The 13,855-nt window shown below is 40.8% G+C and overlaps 1 protein-coding gene and 1 long non-coding RNA gene across 12 annotated transcripts in view; both read left to right on the forward strand.

Annotated features, from left to right (window-relative positions):
* Positions 1–13,855, forward strand: part of TNRC6C (trinucleotide repeat containing adaptor 6C) — a 112,642-nt gene that overhangs the window by 82,020 nt on the left and 16,767 nt on the right. For 8 of the 11 annotated variants that reach the window (XM_071452851.1, XM_071452846.1, XM_071452845.1 and 5 more), the window contains 7 exons: positions 3,491–3,664; positions 4,883–5,029; positions 5,434–5,556; positions 6,865–6,948; positions 9,782–10,013; positions 11,937–12,104; positions 13,180–13,371. In XM_071452851.1, the coding sequence (XP_071308952.1) occupies positions 3,491–3,664; positions 4,883–5,029; positions 5,434–5,556; positions 6,865–6,948; positions 9,782–10,013; positions 11,937–12,104; positions 13,180–13,371 (1,120 nt within the window). The remainder of the gene's footprint in view (positions 1–3,490; positions 3,665–4,882; positions 5,030–5,433; positions 5,557–6,864; positions 6,949–9,781; positions 10,014–11,936; positions 12,105–13,179; positions 13,372–13,855) is intronic. The other 3 variants (XM_071452848.1, XM_071452853.1, XM_071452852.1) reach the window with 1 other exon arrangement.
* On the forward strand, positions 8,319–8,642 carry LOC139602742 (uncharacterized). Its single transcript, XR_011683412.1, has 2 exons — positions 8,319–8,429; positions 8,468–8,642. It is a non-coding gene; the product is annotated as an uncharacterized lncRNA (long non-coding RNA).

A 13,855-nucleotide genomic window follows, 5' to 3' on the forward strand; every position in this document is an offset into this window, starting at 1 on the left:
CCCAGTGAACTCCCTGTTCTCTCTGCATCAGGAGTGATCTGTGCAATTCAACATCACCTTTGAGTGTTTGCTTTCTCTGCTTGCTGCAGGTGCTCTTTATTCCATGTCACACTGAGTCAATCTTCAGCACTCGGTGCTTTGTTAATTTATTATTCCTCAGGATGTTATCTTGACCTGTAGCACCATAAAAGGACAAGGGAGAATATCCAGTGGCCTTGAGGGAATAGAGATGCAGCCCTGATACGTGATCTCAACCACATTATGTCACATTTGGTGGCAGGCATGCTGTGCTTAGGTGTCAGGTTTGCCTGAAGATGTTACCTGGTGCCTTCTGGAGCCATCAGATTTGTAAGAAAAACATGTCAGATTTCCCTGGAAACATCCTTAAAATACCAGAAATAAGCGTAGAGAAGGGATCTTTTTTTTCAAATATAGAGTTTGTTTGGGACTCTGAAATTCTCACCTTGCAGATGAAGTGTCCTTTTCCCTACCCTCACAGTCAGTGAGCAGCTCCTCTGCTCTACTACTGCAAAATGCAGGTCTACAAGCCTTGATGCCTCTCAGCATGCAAAAAATCTTCCAAAAATCTTATGACTAAACCTGTTCCTTGTTTCTGATCTGAACATAGTGTTTGTTGGGTTTTTTCAGCCTCATCCTTCACATTTTGAGCCCAGTAATCTCTGGGAGCTGTTATTGGTTTTCATCTTTGGGACAATAAGGAGAATATTGTGTTAATATGGAGAAACTTTTTTAGATGTCACAGTTAGATAATGATCACTAGGATTTTAAAGTTTTCTTTAAAATTCTTCTTTGCTCCATCTCAGCCACTTGTGATCCAATGACTGAAACCATTTTCATCACCCCTTGTATGATGATCACTTTTTTGACTATTGCATTTCCTCCAGGTTTCTTTTGCCTAATTCCTGTTTGATTTGAAGATAACTTTATTTTAGATAAGATTTTATTACTTTAACTTCCTCTCTTAGGAAAGTATTTTTTTATTTCCATCTTTTTTTTAAGAAGTCAGTGTGTATTTTCTGCCAGATACTTCTGTAACTGACTTTATACAAAGACCTCTGACAGATTCATCAGCCTCTCATCTGCCTGTTGAGACATTTTGATTCATGAAGTGGCAGTTGTTGGCAGGTGACTGCCAAAGTGTCCAGGCATCCTCTGCTAAATTGTCCATATCTCATAGGACTAAAAACCTTTGAGTAATTCCACTTGTATTCTGTCACATTTGATATGTGAGACTATTGTGAGAGACTTCCCAAAATCCTAAAAACCACCAGTGTGGTGCTGCTTTGGGTTAGATAACTCTAGTAGAAAACACCACTACCAGGAGGATTTTATGGGTGTGCCAAGTCCCTTCAAAAAAGTTAAAAGCAGTGCTGGATTGAGCATTAATGTGATGATTCCATTTTTAATTGAGTAGCCTGAGGAAGAAGTGTAACATAAATTTGTAAGAAAATCACTGAAGAGGAAAGGTTAGGTAGAAAAGATTGTTCTTCAGGAAACAATTATTACATAAAGGATCCTGAGAAATAATGGGTCAGAAACCACTGTGAGCAGTAAAATTGTCCTCTAGTCTGGCTTGAAAATGCTAAAGGGTGCTTTAATTTGACCAACTAAAATACTTCATGTTAAATGAATTGATTTTAGTTCAGTTATTGAGCACAGATTTGTGCAGCACAGTGCAACAAGTTCAAATTAAATAAAATAGAACCAGGTGAATAGGAACAAAATGTTATAAACTCACACAAAGCCATTTGCTGCAATTCAGCCAAGGAACACACTTATGAAGGAGTCTGGAAATGAAATGCCTGGGTCTCCAGTGTGTCCTTCACCATCCTTGGCACTGCCTATTTCCAAATTGAGAAAAAATAATGTCAGTAAGGCAAGACTTGAATAAATTTGGGGGGTAGGGAGGGTTTTTCATGGTCAGTAGGTCTGTTCACATAGGGAACAATGGCATCTGAAGGGGAGAGCGAGCACCAAGCTTGAAATTATTTTCACTTTGAAGGGGGAAGGGTAGAATTGTAAACATGTGTCTGTGATCTAAAGAGAAATCCTTGAACCTGTTACTGTCATGCAAGCTGCAGTTGTTTGTGGAGTGTGACTGATGTCCAGTAGAATGTAAAATATCTCAAGCTGAAAGGCCTTGGGGATATCATTAGAAAATGTCAGTGTCCCCCTCAGGATAGTCAGATAGGATGTCAAGTGTCACTTTGCCTGATAGTAAAGAAACTTTTCCTTTGCATCAAAGGAGAGCTGTAGAAAATGCATTTTTCAGGATTAACTTAAAACATATAATTCACTGAGCATGCTTGCTGCATTAGGTCATCTGTTTGGGTATGTGGTAAGCAGACTGGGCTTCTTTTTCAACAAAGGAGGTTCACCAGTATCTCACAGTCTTCTGGGGCATTGAATTTATTGGTTGAAATAAAGCTCCTCACCTCTTTAAAAAGCCTTTCCTTACAATGATCATACTGCCTGAAAAACACCAACCCAGCACATTGCAAATTAAAGCTTTTTCTCTCTGCCTATTTTTTTGGAGCCCTACTTTGTACACAGTGTTATTTGATCATGCTTACCCCAGGCTTCCCAGACATCAAAGCACAGTTTGAGATAGAACTCAGTGCCCCACTGAAACACGAGCAGAGATCTACCTGTTTGATGGGGGGTGCTCTAATTTATTTTATTTTCTGCCTTGCTGTTTGCCCCCTGTGGGGGCTGCCTCCTGTGCATCAGATCCACGCTCAGCTGTGCTTCCTCACAGCCCAGTTAGCAGAGAGGGCTCCTCCTGCCTTGCTAAAATCTGCCTCCTCCTGGGGATGTTCAGGAAGGCTGCCCAGCTGATATTGTCATTCCTGGGGTTGATGGTTTGTGTTCACTGGCTGCCTTGCAGTGTAGTGTTTCAGAGTGGGGTATTAATAACTCAGCGCTGTGTGAATATTAAAAGAGGCTCATGTGTCTCAGTAAGGAAAGGGGATTAATGCAAAAATGCTTTTTTAAGAGCAGAGCTATGATGTGGAACCAAATCCAGACTGGTGTCAAATAAGCTGATGTGGCCTTTCCCAAGTTTTGGGTTTGTTAAAGTGCTGGTTTGTGTGTGGAGTTTTCCAGACAGACAGAGGGGTTTGCCTGAAATGTGCTGGGCCTCTCCCCTTCCACCTTTCAGTCTGGTGGAGAAGAAAGGAGAAAACCTAAGTGGGGAGGAGGCCACATGATAGCTCTGCAATCAGCTGCTAAAATCTTCCTTTCCTCTGGAAAGGTGGGTGAGGGTGATTGTGCATTTGGGGGATTAAGTACAACAAAGTTACCAAAAACAGTACCTTAATCCTGTTTCTCTCTTTCTTCTCCCTTCACTCCATGCTTTCCATTCCCTGTTACTCATCCCTTTCTTTATGTATCTCTTTTTACTCATCCTCACCCTCCTGTGTCTCCATGGGACTCTGGTTGGTGCTGTGGGCTCCTGGCACGCACACAGCTCACCCTTTCTTTCTCCAATCAGGATGGCGGCCTAGTGGAAGAGCCCACTACTTCACCATTTTTGCCTTCACCAAGCCTGAAGCTCCCCCTTTCAAACAGTGCACTCCCTAATCAGACCCTGGGCGGGATTGCCTCAGGGCTGGGCATGCAAAACTTGAATTCTTCTAGACAGGTAAGGCTGTTGGGGGAGATCCCAAAGGGAATTTGGCTCTCTTGGAGTAGCTGCTAGTGCCTGTCAGCCTCTTTCCCAGGATAAACAGGTTTAAACTGGAGGTGCAACAGCTTTGTTCATGTGAAATATCAGAGAGGAGCTGCCTGCTGTGTAAATGTTTCACCTTACAGGACAGAAAAGAACTGTGTAGTTGTCATTAGCCTGCTGATGACACATATCCATCCAGAAGAGACTGTAGTGTTGTGGATTTATACCCCTGAACCCTGGTGTAGCTCTGCCTCCATTGATGAGAAATCTCTTTTCTTGAGGCATTGCTAATTGTCCCAGACTGTAAGGCAGGGAGATTGCTCCAATTCATCTTTTCTGGCTGGTATAAATATTCTGTGATGAGATGGGGCTTTTTTATTCCTGCTCCAAGTGTCAAGGCATCTCAGAGTTTTAACAGGTGATAAGAAAGAAACTGGGCTTCCAGCACCTGGGTCAGGTAGAGCATTGAGTTAAGGGGTTGTTTTGGCCTCTGTGTAGAACAGGTGAGAGGGAAAGAAAAGGAGAGGAAGTGAAGGGTGTGATAACTGATAACCACCATGAGAGTGAGAAGCCCATTATGTACTGTTGATTATGACAAGGTTATTTTTGCCATCAAACTGAAGTCCCAGCAAAGATATGAAATAACAACACAGAAAAACTTCATCATTCTGTTGTGGCTCTTTATTATGTATATTTTTTTAAAGTCAGTTTTCTTAAGGCAATACTTGTCCAGCACTTACAGCCCATTAAGCACAGCTTTCCAAAGCAGTCTCCACTAATAGCATGTCCATTATCAGTAGCTTTGTAAAATGACTAAGTAAAAAAACTGCTTAGCCAGCTGGAGGATGGGGTTACTGTGAGTTTAATGCCTCCATATTCCTGTCCCTTACTATACAAATACAAACATTTTTGGCAAGTACTTTTGATTGTTCATCTTGTGACCCTCTAGGGTCCTGCATCCTTATAAAAACCATCTTCAACTTCAGCTGCCTTTTGTTCAGGCAGCTGTACAAAGTTTTGGGGGTTTGGGGTGTTGGGTACACGGCAATCTTTGCCTTGCCCAGTTCTAAACTTTGTATGTGCTGGTCTCTTGATTCCTGCCTGTCATAATCACTGAGAATAAAGCCTGCACAGACAAGTAGCAGCCAGGTTGTGTCACTAAGTGCCCGTGTCACTGTTGTCCTGCTGCAGATACCGAGTGGCAATCTGGGTATGTTTGGCAATAGCGGAGCAGCACAAGCCAGGACCATGCAACAGCCGCAGCAACCGCCAGTGCAACCTCTTAATTCATCCCAGCCTAGTCTTCGTGCTCAAGTGCCTCAGTTTCTATCCCCTCAGGTCAGACAACACCTCACTCATGTTTTCCCTTTCCCTGGAACTCTTCCCATGTGCTCTGTCATGCTGCTGCCTGGCTGTGTCTGTGTTATTTGTTTGTTTCCTAGGCAGGAAGATGGGGCATGGCTGAGGTGTTCTCACATGCATGTCATATAATTGCCTCTGAGAGCACATTCTTGTCCTCCTTTTTGCACAATGGTGTTTCTGAGGCATTTGTTCTCATCTCTTTTTTTATAAATGAACACTTGAGTACGGTTATTATGATTGTATTAGAGCCTCTTGCTAATTTTTTTGGTAGTTCATGGTGATAATAACATTTTCCAGCTGATGTGACTTTTATTAATGGCTCACACAGTTACCACTGTTAGAATGAAATGTACAATGTTTAACACTCTTCTCTCCTTTAGGTTCAAGCACAGCTTTTGCAGTTTGCAGCAAAAAACATTGGTCTCAGCCCTGCACAGTTAACCTCGCCAATTAATAATCCTCAGCATATGACGATGTTGAACCAGCTCTATCAGCTGCAGCTGGTAAGTTAAAAGACATGGCAGATAAGCTCTAAATCAGAATTGAAGGCATGAAGATAAAATAGGAGAATGACTACATTTTTAAATGACATGACAGATCTTCAAAACAATCAGCTGCTGATTTCTTTGGTAAAGTTTCTTTTTAAAGAAGCACAGTAATTTTTTTTTTTTTTTGCCTCAGGCTTTATAAATAGTCATTTGTGGAATAATTATCCTTTACAGCTGATCAGTGGAACTAAAAATCAGCTGTCTTCCTACTGGTGTGAATAACACAGTGTGTTCTCAAACAGCACTGGCCTGTGTGTTACATGTCAGTGGAAAGATTAAACTGGACACATGTGTCACAACAGAAAGAGAAATCTTGGCAGTGCTGGTCACCTGAGCTACCTACAGAACTTCTTCACTTGCCTCACTGAAAAATAAAGCTTAGGGTGAATTTCCTTTATTTAATGGAGTGTATATTAAACACATCATGTGATAAGAGCTGCTGCTTACTTCTGTGTACTTCTGCCGTGTTTGCAAATTTTACATCTGTATTTTTAATGCATATGAAAATACTTAATTGGATTTTAAGAATATTTTAAAAAGAGATATTGTGAACTCAGTATTGGCCAGGGTTAAACATAAAAATACAGATGACAGATTAGTTCAGTTGCTGATCTCAGTGTGCTAGTCAAACTCTTTTATTCAGTGTTTGATACTATTACTCATTTCTGATTATTTTCTCTAGTTTTGAGGAGCACAGCATTATTTTCATAATAATAGAACAGTACCCAGCTACTTGAAAAATACAGAATTCCTTTGGATTTTGAATTTATCAAAATGTTGATGAATTCATCAAAGTGTTTCAGAGAAACTTACCTTGCCAAAGAATTTGCTGCCAAGCCAGCAACCTGAAAATTGTGGATTTTTTTCAGGAATAAAGCAGCACAAGCGATTTAGCTAGAAAGTGTTGGCAGAACTCAAAATGGCCAAACCAAAACCAGCAATCAGTATTTATACTATTTGTATAATATCATAAACTTCTATTTTAATTTTTGCTTTGTGTTACAGTTATTTCAGAAAAAAGTAGGTTCCTCTCTTTAATGACAGCTTTTTGCCATGTGGACTTATTAGTTGTTTTTGTTTTAAAAATGAACTTGGGACTTAAATAAATGCATTTTAAAATGCATTTGCAACAGGATTATTACTGTTGCTTGGTGGAGTGTTTTCAGAGCACTGCAGAGTTGGCCTTTTCTGTGCTGTGGTGCAGCAGAGCAGCTGGAGGGAGCGTGCTGAGTGTGCTGTGTCTGACTGTCCCTGTCCCCACAGGCATACCAACGTTTACAAATCCAGCAGCAGATGTTACAGGCTCAGCGTAACGTTTCCGGACCCATGAGACAACAGGAGCAGCAAGTAGGTGTCCCTGCCAGCCCCATCTCTGCTTTCAGGAGCTTGGAGAGGCTCAGTGACATTACAGCAAAGCAGCTAAAGCATCCTTAAATCAGGGATGCAGTGCATGCCTTGAGTGCAGGGCAGAGGGGATGCTGAGTACAAATAAAATAAAATATTAAGCTTTTAAATAAAAAATAAAAAAATGCACAGCCTTGCTGTAGGAAATCTCTTCAGCCCTTTGCACAGGCAGTTTGTATTTGGAAGGAGATGCAGTGTGTTGTTTCACTGCAGAGAAAGGCAGAGAAGTGCAGTGTGTTTGAGTGCATTGCCCACTGACGGGTGTTTGTTGTTACAGCAAAGCAGCTAAAGCATCCTTAAGTCAGGGATGCAGTGTGTGTGCCTTGAGTGCTGGGCAGGGAAGGTGCTGAGTAAAAATAAAATACAAAATAAAGCTTATAAATAAAAAATAAAAAAAAATCCACAGCCTTGCTGGAGGAAATCTCTTCAGCCCTTTGCACAGGCAGTTTGTATTTGTAAGGAGGTGCAGTGTGTTGTTTTACTGTAGAGAAAGGCAGAGTGTTTGTTGTTATAGCAAAGCAGCTAAAGCATCCTTAAATCAGGGATGCAGTGTGAGGCTTGAGGGCAGGGCAGGGGGGTGCTGAGTAAAAATAAAATAAAAAATAAAGCTTATAAATAAAAAAATCAAAAAAATCCACAGCCTTGCTGGAGGAAATCTCTTCAGCCCTTTGCACAGGCAGTTTGTATTTGGAAGGAGGTGCAGTGTGTTGTTTCACTGTAGAGAAAGGCAGAGGAGTGCAGTGCTTTTGTGGATTGCCCACTGACGGGTGTTTGTTGTTATAGCAAAGCAGCTAAAGCATCCTTAAATCAGGGATGCAGTGTGTGCTTTGAGTGCTGGGCAGGGAGGGTGCTGAGTACAAATAAAATAAAGCTCATAAATAAAAACTAAAAAAAATCCACAGCCTTGCTGGAGGAAATCTCTTCAGCCCTTTGCACAGGCAGTTTGTATTTGGAAGGAGGTGTGCAGTGTGTTGTTTTACTGTAGAGAAAGGCAGAGTGTTTGTTGTTACAGCAAAGCAGCTAAAGCATCCTTAAATCAGGGATGCAGTGTGTGTGCCTTGAGTGCTGGGCAGGGAAGGTGCTGAGTAAAAATAAAATACAAAATAAAGCTTATAAATAAAAAATAAAAAAAAATCCACAGCCTTGCTGGAGGAAATCTCTTCAGCCCTTTGCACAGGCAGTTTGTATTTGGAAGGAGGTGCAGTGTGTTGTTTTACTGTAGAGAAAGGCAGAGTGTTTGTTGTTATAGCAAAGCAGCTAAAGCATCCTTAAATCAGGGATGCAGTGTGAGGCTTGAGGGCAGGGCAGGGGGGTGCTGAGTAAAAATAAAATAAAAAATAAAGCTTATAAATAAAAAAATCAAAAAAATCCACAGCCTTGCTGGAGGAAATCTCTTCAGCCCTTTGCACAGGCAGTTTGTATTTGTAAGGAGATGCAGTGTGTTGTTTCACTGTGGACAAAGGCAGAGGAGTGCAGTGCTTTTGTGGATTGCCCACTGACGGGTGTTTGTTGTTATAGCAAAGCAGCTAAAGCATCCTTAAATCAGGGATGCAGTGTGTGCTTTGAGTGCTGGGCAGGGAGGGTGCTGAGTACAAATAAAATAAAAAATAAAGCTCATAAATAAAAACTAAAAAAAATCCACAGCCTTGCTGGAGGAAATCTCTTCAGCCCTTTGCACAGGCAGTTTGTATTTGGAAGGAGGTGTGCAGTGTGTTGTTTTACTGTAGAGAAAGGCAGAGTGTTTGTTGTTACAGCAAAGCAGCTAAAGCATCCTTAAATCAGGGATGCAGTGTGTGTGCCTTGAGTGCTGGGCAGGGAAGGTGCTGAGTAAAAATAAAATACAAAATAAAGCTTATAAATAAAAAATAAAAAAAAATCCACAGCCTTGCTGGAGGAAATCTCTTCAGCCCTTTGCACAGGCAGTTTGTATTTGGAAGGAGGTGCAGTGTGTTGTTTTACTGTAGAGAAAGGCAGAGTGTTTGTTGTTATAGCAAAGCAGCTAAAGCATCCTTAAATCAGGGATGCAGTGTGAGGCTTGAGGGCAGGGCAGGGGGGTGCTGAGTAAAAATAAAATAAAAAATAAAGCTTATAAATAAAAAAATCAAAAAAATCCACAGCCTTGCTGGAGGAAATCTCTTCAGCCCTTTGCACAGGCAGTTTGTATTTGTAAGGAGATGCAGTGTGTTGTTTCACTGTGGACAAAGGCAGAGGAGTGCAGTGCTTTTGTGGATTGCCCACTGACGGGTGTTTGTTGTTATAGCAAAGCAGCTAAAGCATCCTTAAATCAGGGATGCAGTGTGTGCTTTGAGTGCTGGGCAGGGAGGGTGCTGAGTACAAATAAAATAAAAAATAAAGCTCATAAATAAAAACTAAAAAAAATCCACAGCCTTGCTGGAGGAAAGCTCTTCAGCCCTTTGCACAGGCAGTTTGTATTTGGAAGGAGGTGTGCAGTGTGTTGTTTTACTGTAGAGAAAGGCAGAGTGTTTGTTGTTACAGAAAAGCAGCTAAAGCATCCTTAAATCAGGGATGCAGTGCGTGCATTGAGTGCTGGGCAGGGAGGGTGCTGAGTAAAAATAAAATAAAAAATAAAGCTTATAAATTTAAAATCAAAAAAATCCACAGCCTTGCTGGAGGAAATCTCTTCAGCCCTTTGCACAGGCAGTTTGTATTTGGAAGGAGGTGTGCAGTGTGTTGTTTCACTGTGGACAAAGGCAGAGGAGTGCAGTGTGTTTGTGGATTGCCCACTGACGGGTGTTTGTTGGCTCTCTCCCTGCAGGTTGCACGTACAATCAATAACATGCAGCAGCAGATCCAGCAGCACCAGCGCCAGCTGGCCCAGGCCCTGCTTATGAAGCAGCAGCCTCCCCCTCCACATCTATCTTTGCACCCCTCTGCAGGCAAATCAGCCATGGATAGCTTTTCACCCCATCCTCAGGCTCCCGGCCTTCCTGACCTGCAGACCAAAGAGCAACAGTCTTCACCGAACACCTTTGCTCCTTACCCTCTTGGTGAGTGTCCTCCTGCAGCAGCTCCTCACTGGGAGCCCATCTCCTCAATTTACACCTCAATATTTTGCTCCACACTGTGACAAATACATCTATCTATATATATTTATGTATCTCTCTATATATATATCTATATATATATAAATCTATATATATCTATCTATCTATAGATATATATATAGATATAGCTATTTAGATAGATATAAATATATAGATATAGAACAGATATATATATAGATAAAATATACAGATAGATATAGATAGATATAGATATATCGAGAGAGAGAAATATATATATATAATTATAATTTTTATATATACATATATGTGTGTTTGGTTTTTTGTTTATTAAATAGCACTGAAATCACAGAACAAAGTCATACCTTTGTGGTGGCTGTACCTGCTCACCTGTGTTCTGCCTACAAATATCAGAATATTTGCCTAATTAACTACTTATATATCACAGAATAATGAGGTTGGAAGAGACTTCTGAGATCGAGTCCAACCCATGCCCTATGTTGCTATTTATGAACTGAGTATAAACCAGCATCATGTTGTAAAATACACAAATGTCATATTGGTAAACAGGAATATGATCTGGGAAAATGTTGTGCAAAGTCATCTTTCTGCTGTAATCAGCACTGTGAGGGATCAGTTTTGGTCGATGTATTTCAAGAAATATGTGGATCAGTTTGAAGGAATGCAGAAGGATTGTAGTGGAGGCGATTAAACGTTTCAAAAACACAATTGGTAAGGAAAAAAATGAAATCCTCTGCTCAGAAGTCTAAAGAGAAGATTTAAGAATCTTCGAAAATGTAAGGGAGAGCTAGGAAGGCATTTTCTTGCATTTCCTAATGCAAGAGGTAATAAACTTAAGTTGCATAAAAGAAGATCTAGTCAGACATTAAGGATCACTTAAGCAGAGTAGAGTACTGGAATAAATTATTTAGGAAGTTCCTGAAATCTTTACCAGCATTTTCTGGTAGGTTAGACATAGATCTGTCAAATATGATTGAAGTCAAAATAATTGATTGGGCCTGGATACAGAGGGAACAGAGCAACCTTTCAGACCTGTTTGCTGTGTGATTGTTTGATGTATGCTACAGACTTCCTTTTTGACATAAAGGAATTAATTTAATCTCTTTGTGACTCTCTTTATGCTGAATACAATAGCATTGCCAAGCTTTATCTGCCATGCAGCAGTTAAGAAGGTAATTCTGACTGCTGTGGTGAGCTGTTGTGGCTGAGAGCATCAGAATGCAAAAAAATTTGTGAATTAAAGGCCTAAGTCTGAGAGGTTCTTATGATATCTCAGCTTTCTGTGATCTGCTAACATTCAGGATTATATATCAAGAAAGACCCAGATTCATGTCACAGAAGCATTTCAAAATTATTCCCTTAATAACAGTCTGAGTGATTCTGTTCTGTGTATACAAAATAGAAACCAGTTAGTGCAGAACCTGCTATGAAAAACAGCAGCTGTTTTTCTGACCTTTAATTGCTTCCTTTTTTGGGGGATTTTTAGCAAAATGAAGTGGCAGACATTGTGGGGGGATGCTGGGGAGACATGAGGAATATTTTGGCTTAGCCATGGAATGGTGCAGACTGGTTTAAACTCAACATTCCGGTGCATTCTTCCAGGAAAAGTGAAGAGACTGCAAGTAGAAACACTGACAGCTTTAAAATATTATCCCTACATCTTGTTTCCCCCTCTTTTTACCAAGGTTTTAACTTTCTTCTGAATTCATTGTAGTTCTGTTAGTGTTCCATAAAAGCAAAAATTCTTTAAAATGTGCATTGAAAATGCCACACATGCATACAGATACCTGAAAATCAATATTGAGTAATTCCTGTGACTGGATTTCAAACCCAGCTTTTCAATCCCTCAGTGTATGATGGATTTCTAAGGATCTCTTTCCCCCCCAGCTGGACTGAACCCGAACATGAATGTAAATAACATGGACATTACTGGTGGTTTGTCAGTGAAGGACACTTCTCAGTCCCAGTCTCGCCTTCCTCAGTGGACACACCCCAACTCAATGGATAATCTGTCTAGTGCTGCTTCTTCTCTTGACCAGAACTCCAGCAAGCACGGTAATGTCCCCTGGCACTGTCCCCTCCATGTCCCCCTGCCTTGCCTGGCTTTTGGTGATTCCAGCCACAGTGCAATTGCAATTATTTCTCTCATGTTCCTTTTCTGTATAAATGCTCACAAATGCTTGGTAGTCTCTGAGCCTCGGAGATTTCATAGATGGTTTCTGCAGTGAAGAGCTTGCAGCTGTCACTCCCTGCATGCAGTGTAGGAATGCATTTTTCATGTGTTGAATTTTGTTGCTGAGAACATGGAGTTCAAGTAAAACAAGCCTTAAGTGTTGGCAAAACAAGTCCCACAATCTTCCCCTTATTCCAGACCTACATACCTTCAATCCAAAAAAACTTTACATTGGCTTTCTCCCACAATTTTTCCAGTATTATCAACCTTTCCTTGTGCAAAATGTGATGGATTACATAGTTACTCAGCCTAGAGTTAGGGGCAAAAAATTCTTACTTTTCCAGAAGTGATTGCTAATCTGTTTGAACACCTTTATCCTTAACGCCTCCAGTATCCTGAGCCAGTTATTCCTTTATTTCCTGTATCAAATTTATTCTGTTAGAACACGGGGCTCTGTTAATTTTATTATATCCTGGATTTTATTCTGAGCAGCATGAATTATTTCTTTTACAGCAGTTTTTTATTCTGCAAGTAGCTGCACTGCTGATGCCAAATTGTTGTTTGATAGTTTGTAGGAACATGAGAACAGCCATTTCAAATCATCCATCCTGTCAGCACTGAATGCCTGGGGAAGGATGAGATGAGGGATATTCCTTGGTATGCTGCCTCAGCAAGTTCCTATTTACCAACAGTGTGATGATTTGAATTACTTAGTCTCTTTTTGGCAGGAATTTAATGCAGAATTCTTTAACTTGAGTATCTAGATTGTACCAGCAATGTGTCTCTCATCTGTAATCCCTGCTAGGGCTTCAGATGCCATTAAGCTTGGCTTACTGCATTTGCATTTTAGTTTTCTTTTTATCTTTGTAATACAGAAAGGAAAGAAAAAAAGGCAAATAATAACAAAACATATCCTGCTGGAATGCCATCCTACAACCTCTATTTGACTCCTTGCAGGTGCTATCCCTGGAGGTTTGAGTATTGGTCCTCCGGGCAAGTCCTCCCTCGATGACTCCTACGGCCGCTATGATCTGATGCAGAACAGTGAGTCTCCTGCCAGCCCACCTGTAGCTGTTCCTCACAGCTGGTCACGTGCCAAATCCGATAGTGATAAGATTTCCAATGGCTCCAGCATAAACTGGCCACCAGGTAACTCAATCCAAGCCTTGCTGCTGGGCTGGTGTCCCTCAAACGTGTTGTTGAGTCCTCCTGATGTGTAGGAGTGTGGCATTCACACTCTGAAAAATCCCTTTGCCCGGGGTTTTTCTCCTGGGAAGCTGAGAAGCCTCAGAGAAAAGGAAAACAATTATCTCATTTGCTTCTCCTGTGTTTTGCTCATGTGGAATGTGTTTGGTGAATGTTTCATTAGTTTCTGCTGTGAATTATTTTGACTCATTGGCCAATCATGGCCAAGCTGTGTCAGGACTCTGTAAGGAGTCACAAGTTTTCATTATTATCTTTTTAGCATTCAGTAAGCATCCTTTCTGTATTCTTTAGTATAGTTCAGTATAGTATTCTTTAATATAATATAGTATTATAAAATAATAAATTAGCCTTCTGAGAACATGGAGTCAGAATCATCATTCCTCCCTTCATTGGGGCACCCTGTAAATACAACACAGGAGCTTTGGAG

This window comes from Agelaius tricolor, unplaced genomic scaffold (assembly GCF_023055355.1).
Source record: "Agelaius tricolor isolate 1412-34295 unplaced genomic scaffold, bAgeTri1.0.p SCAF_35, whole genome shotgun sequence".
In the NCBI taxonomy this organism is placed as follows: Eukaryota; Metazoa; Chordata; class Aves; order Passeriformes; family Icteridae; genus Agelaius; species Agelaius tricolor.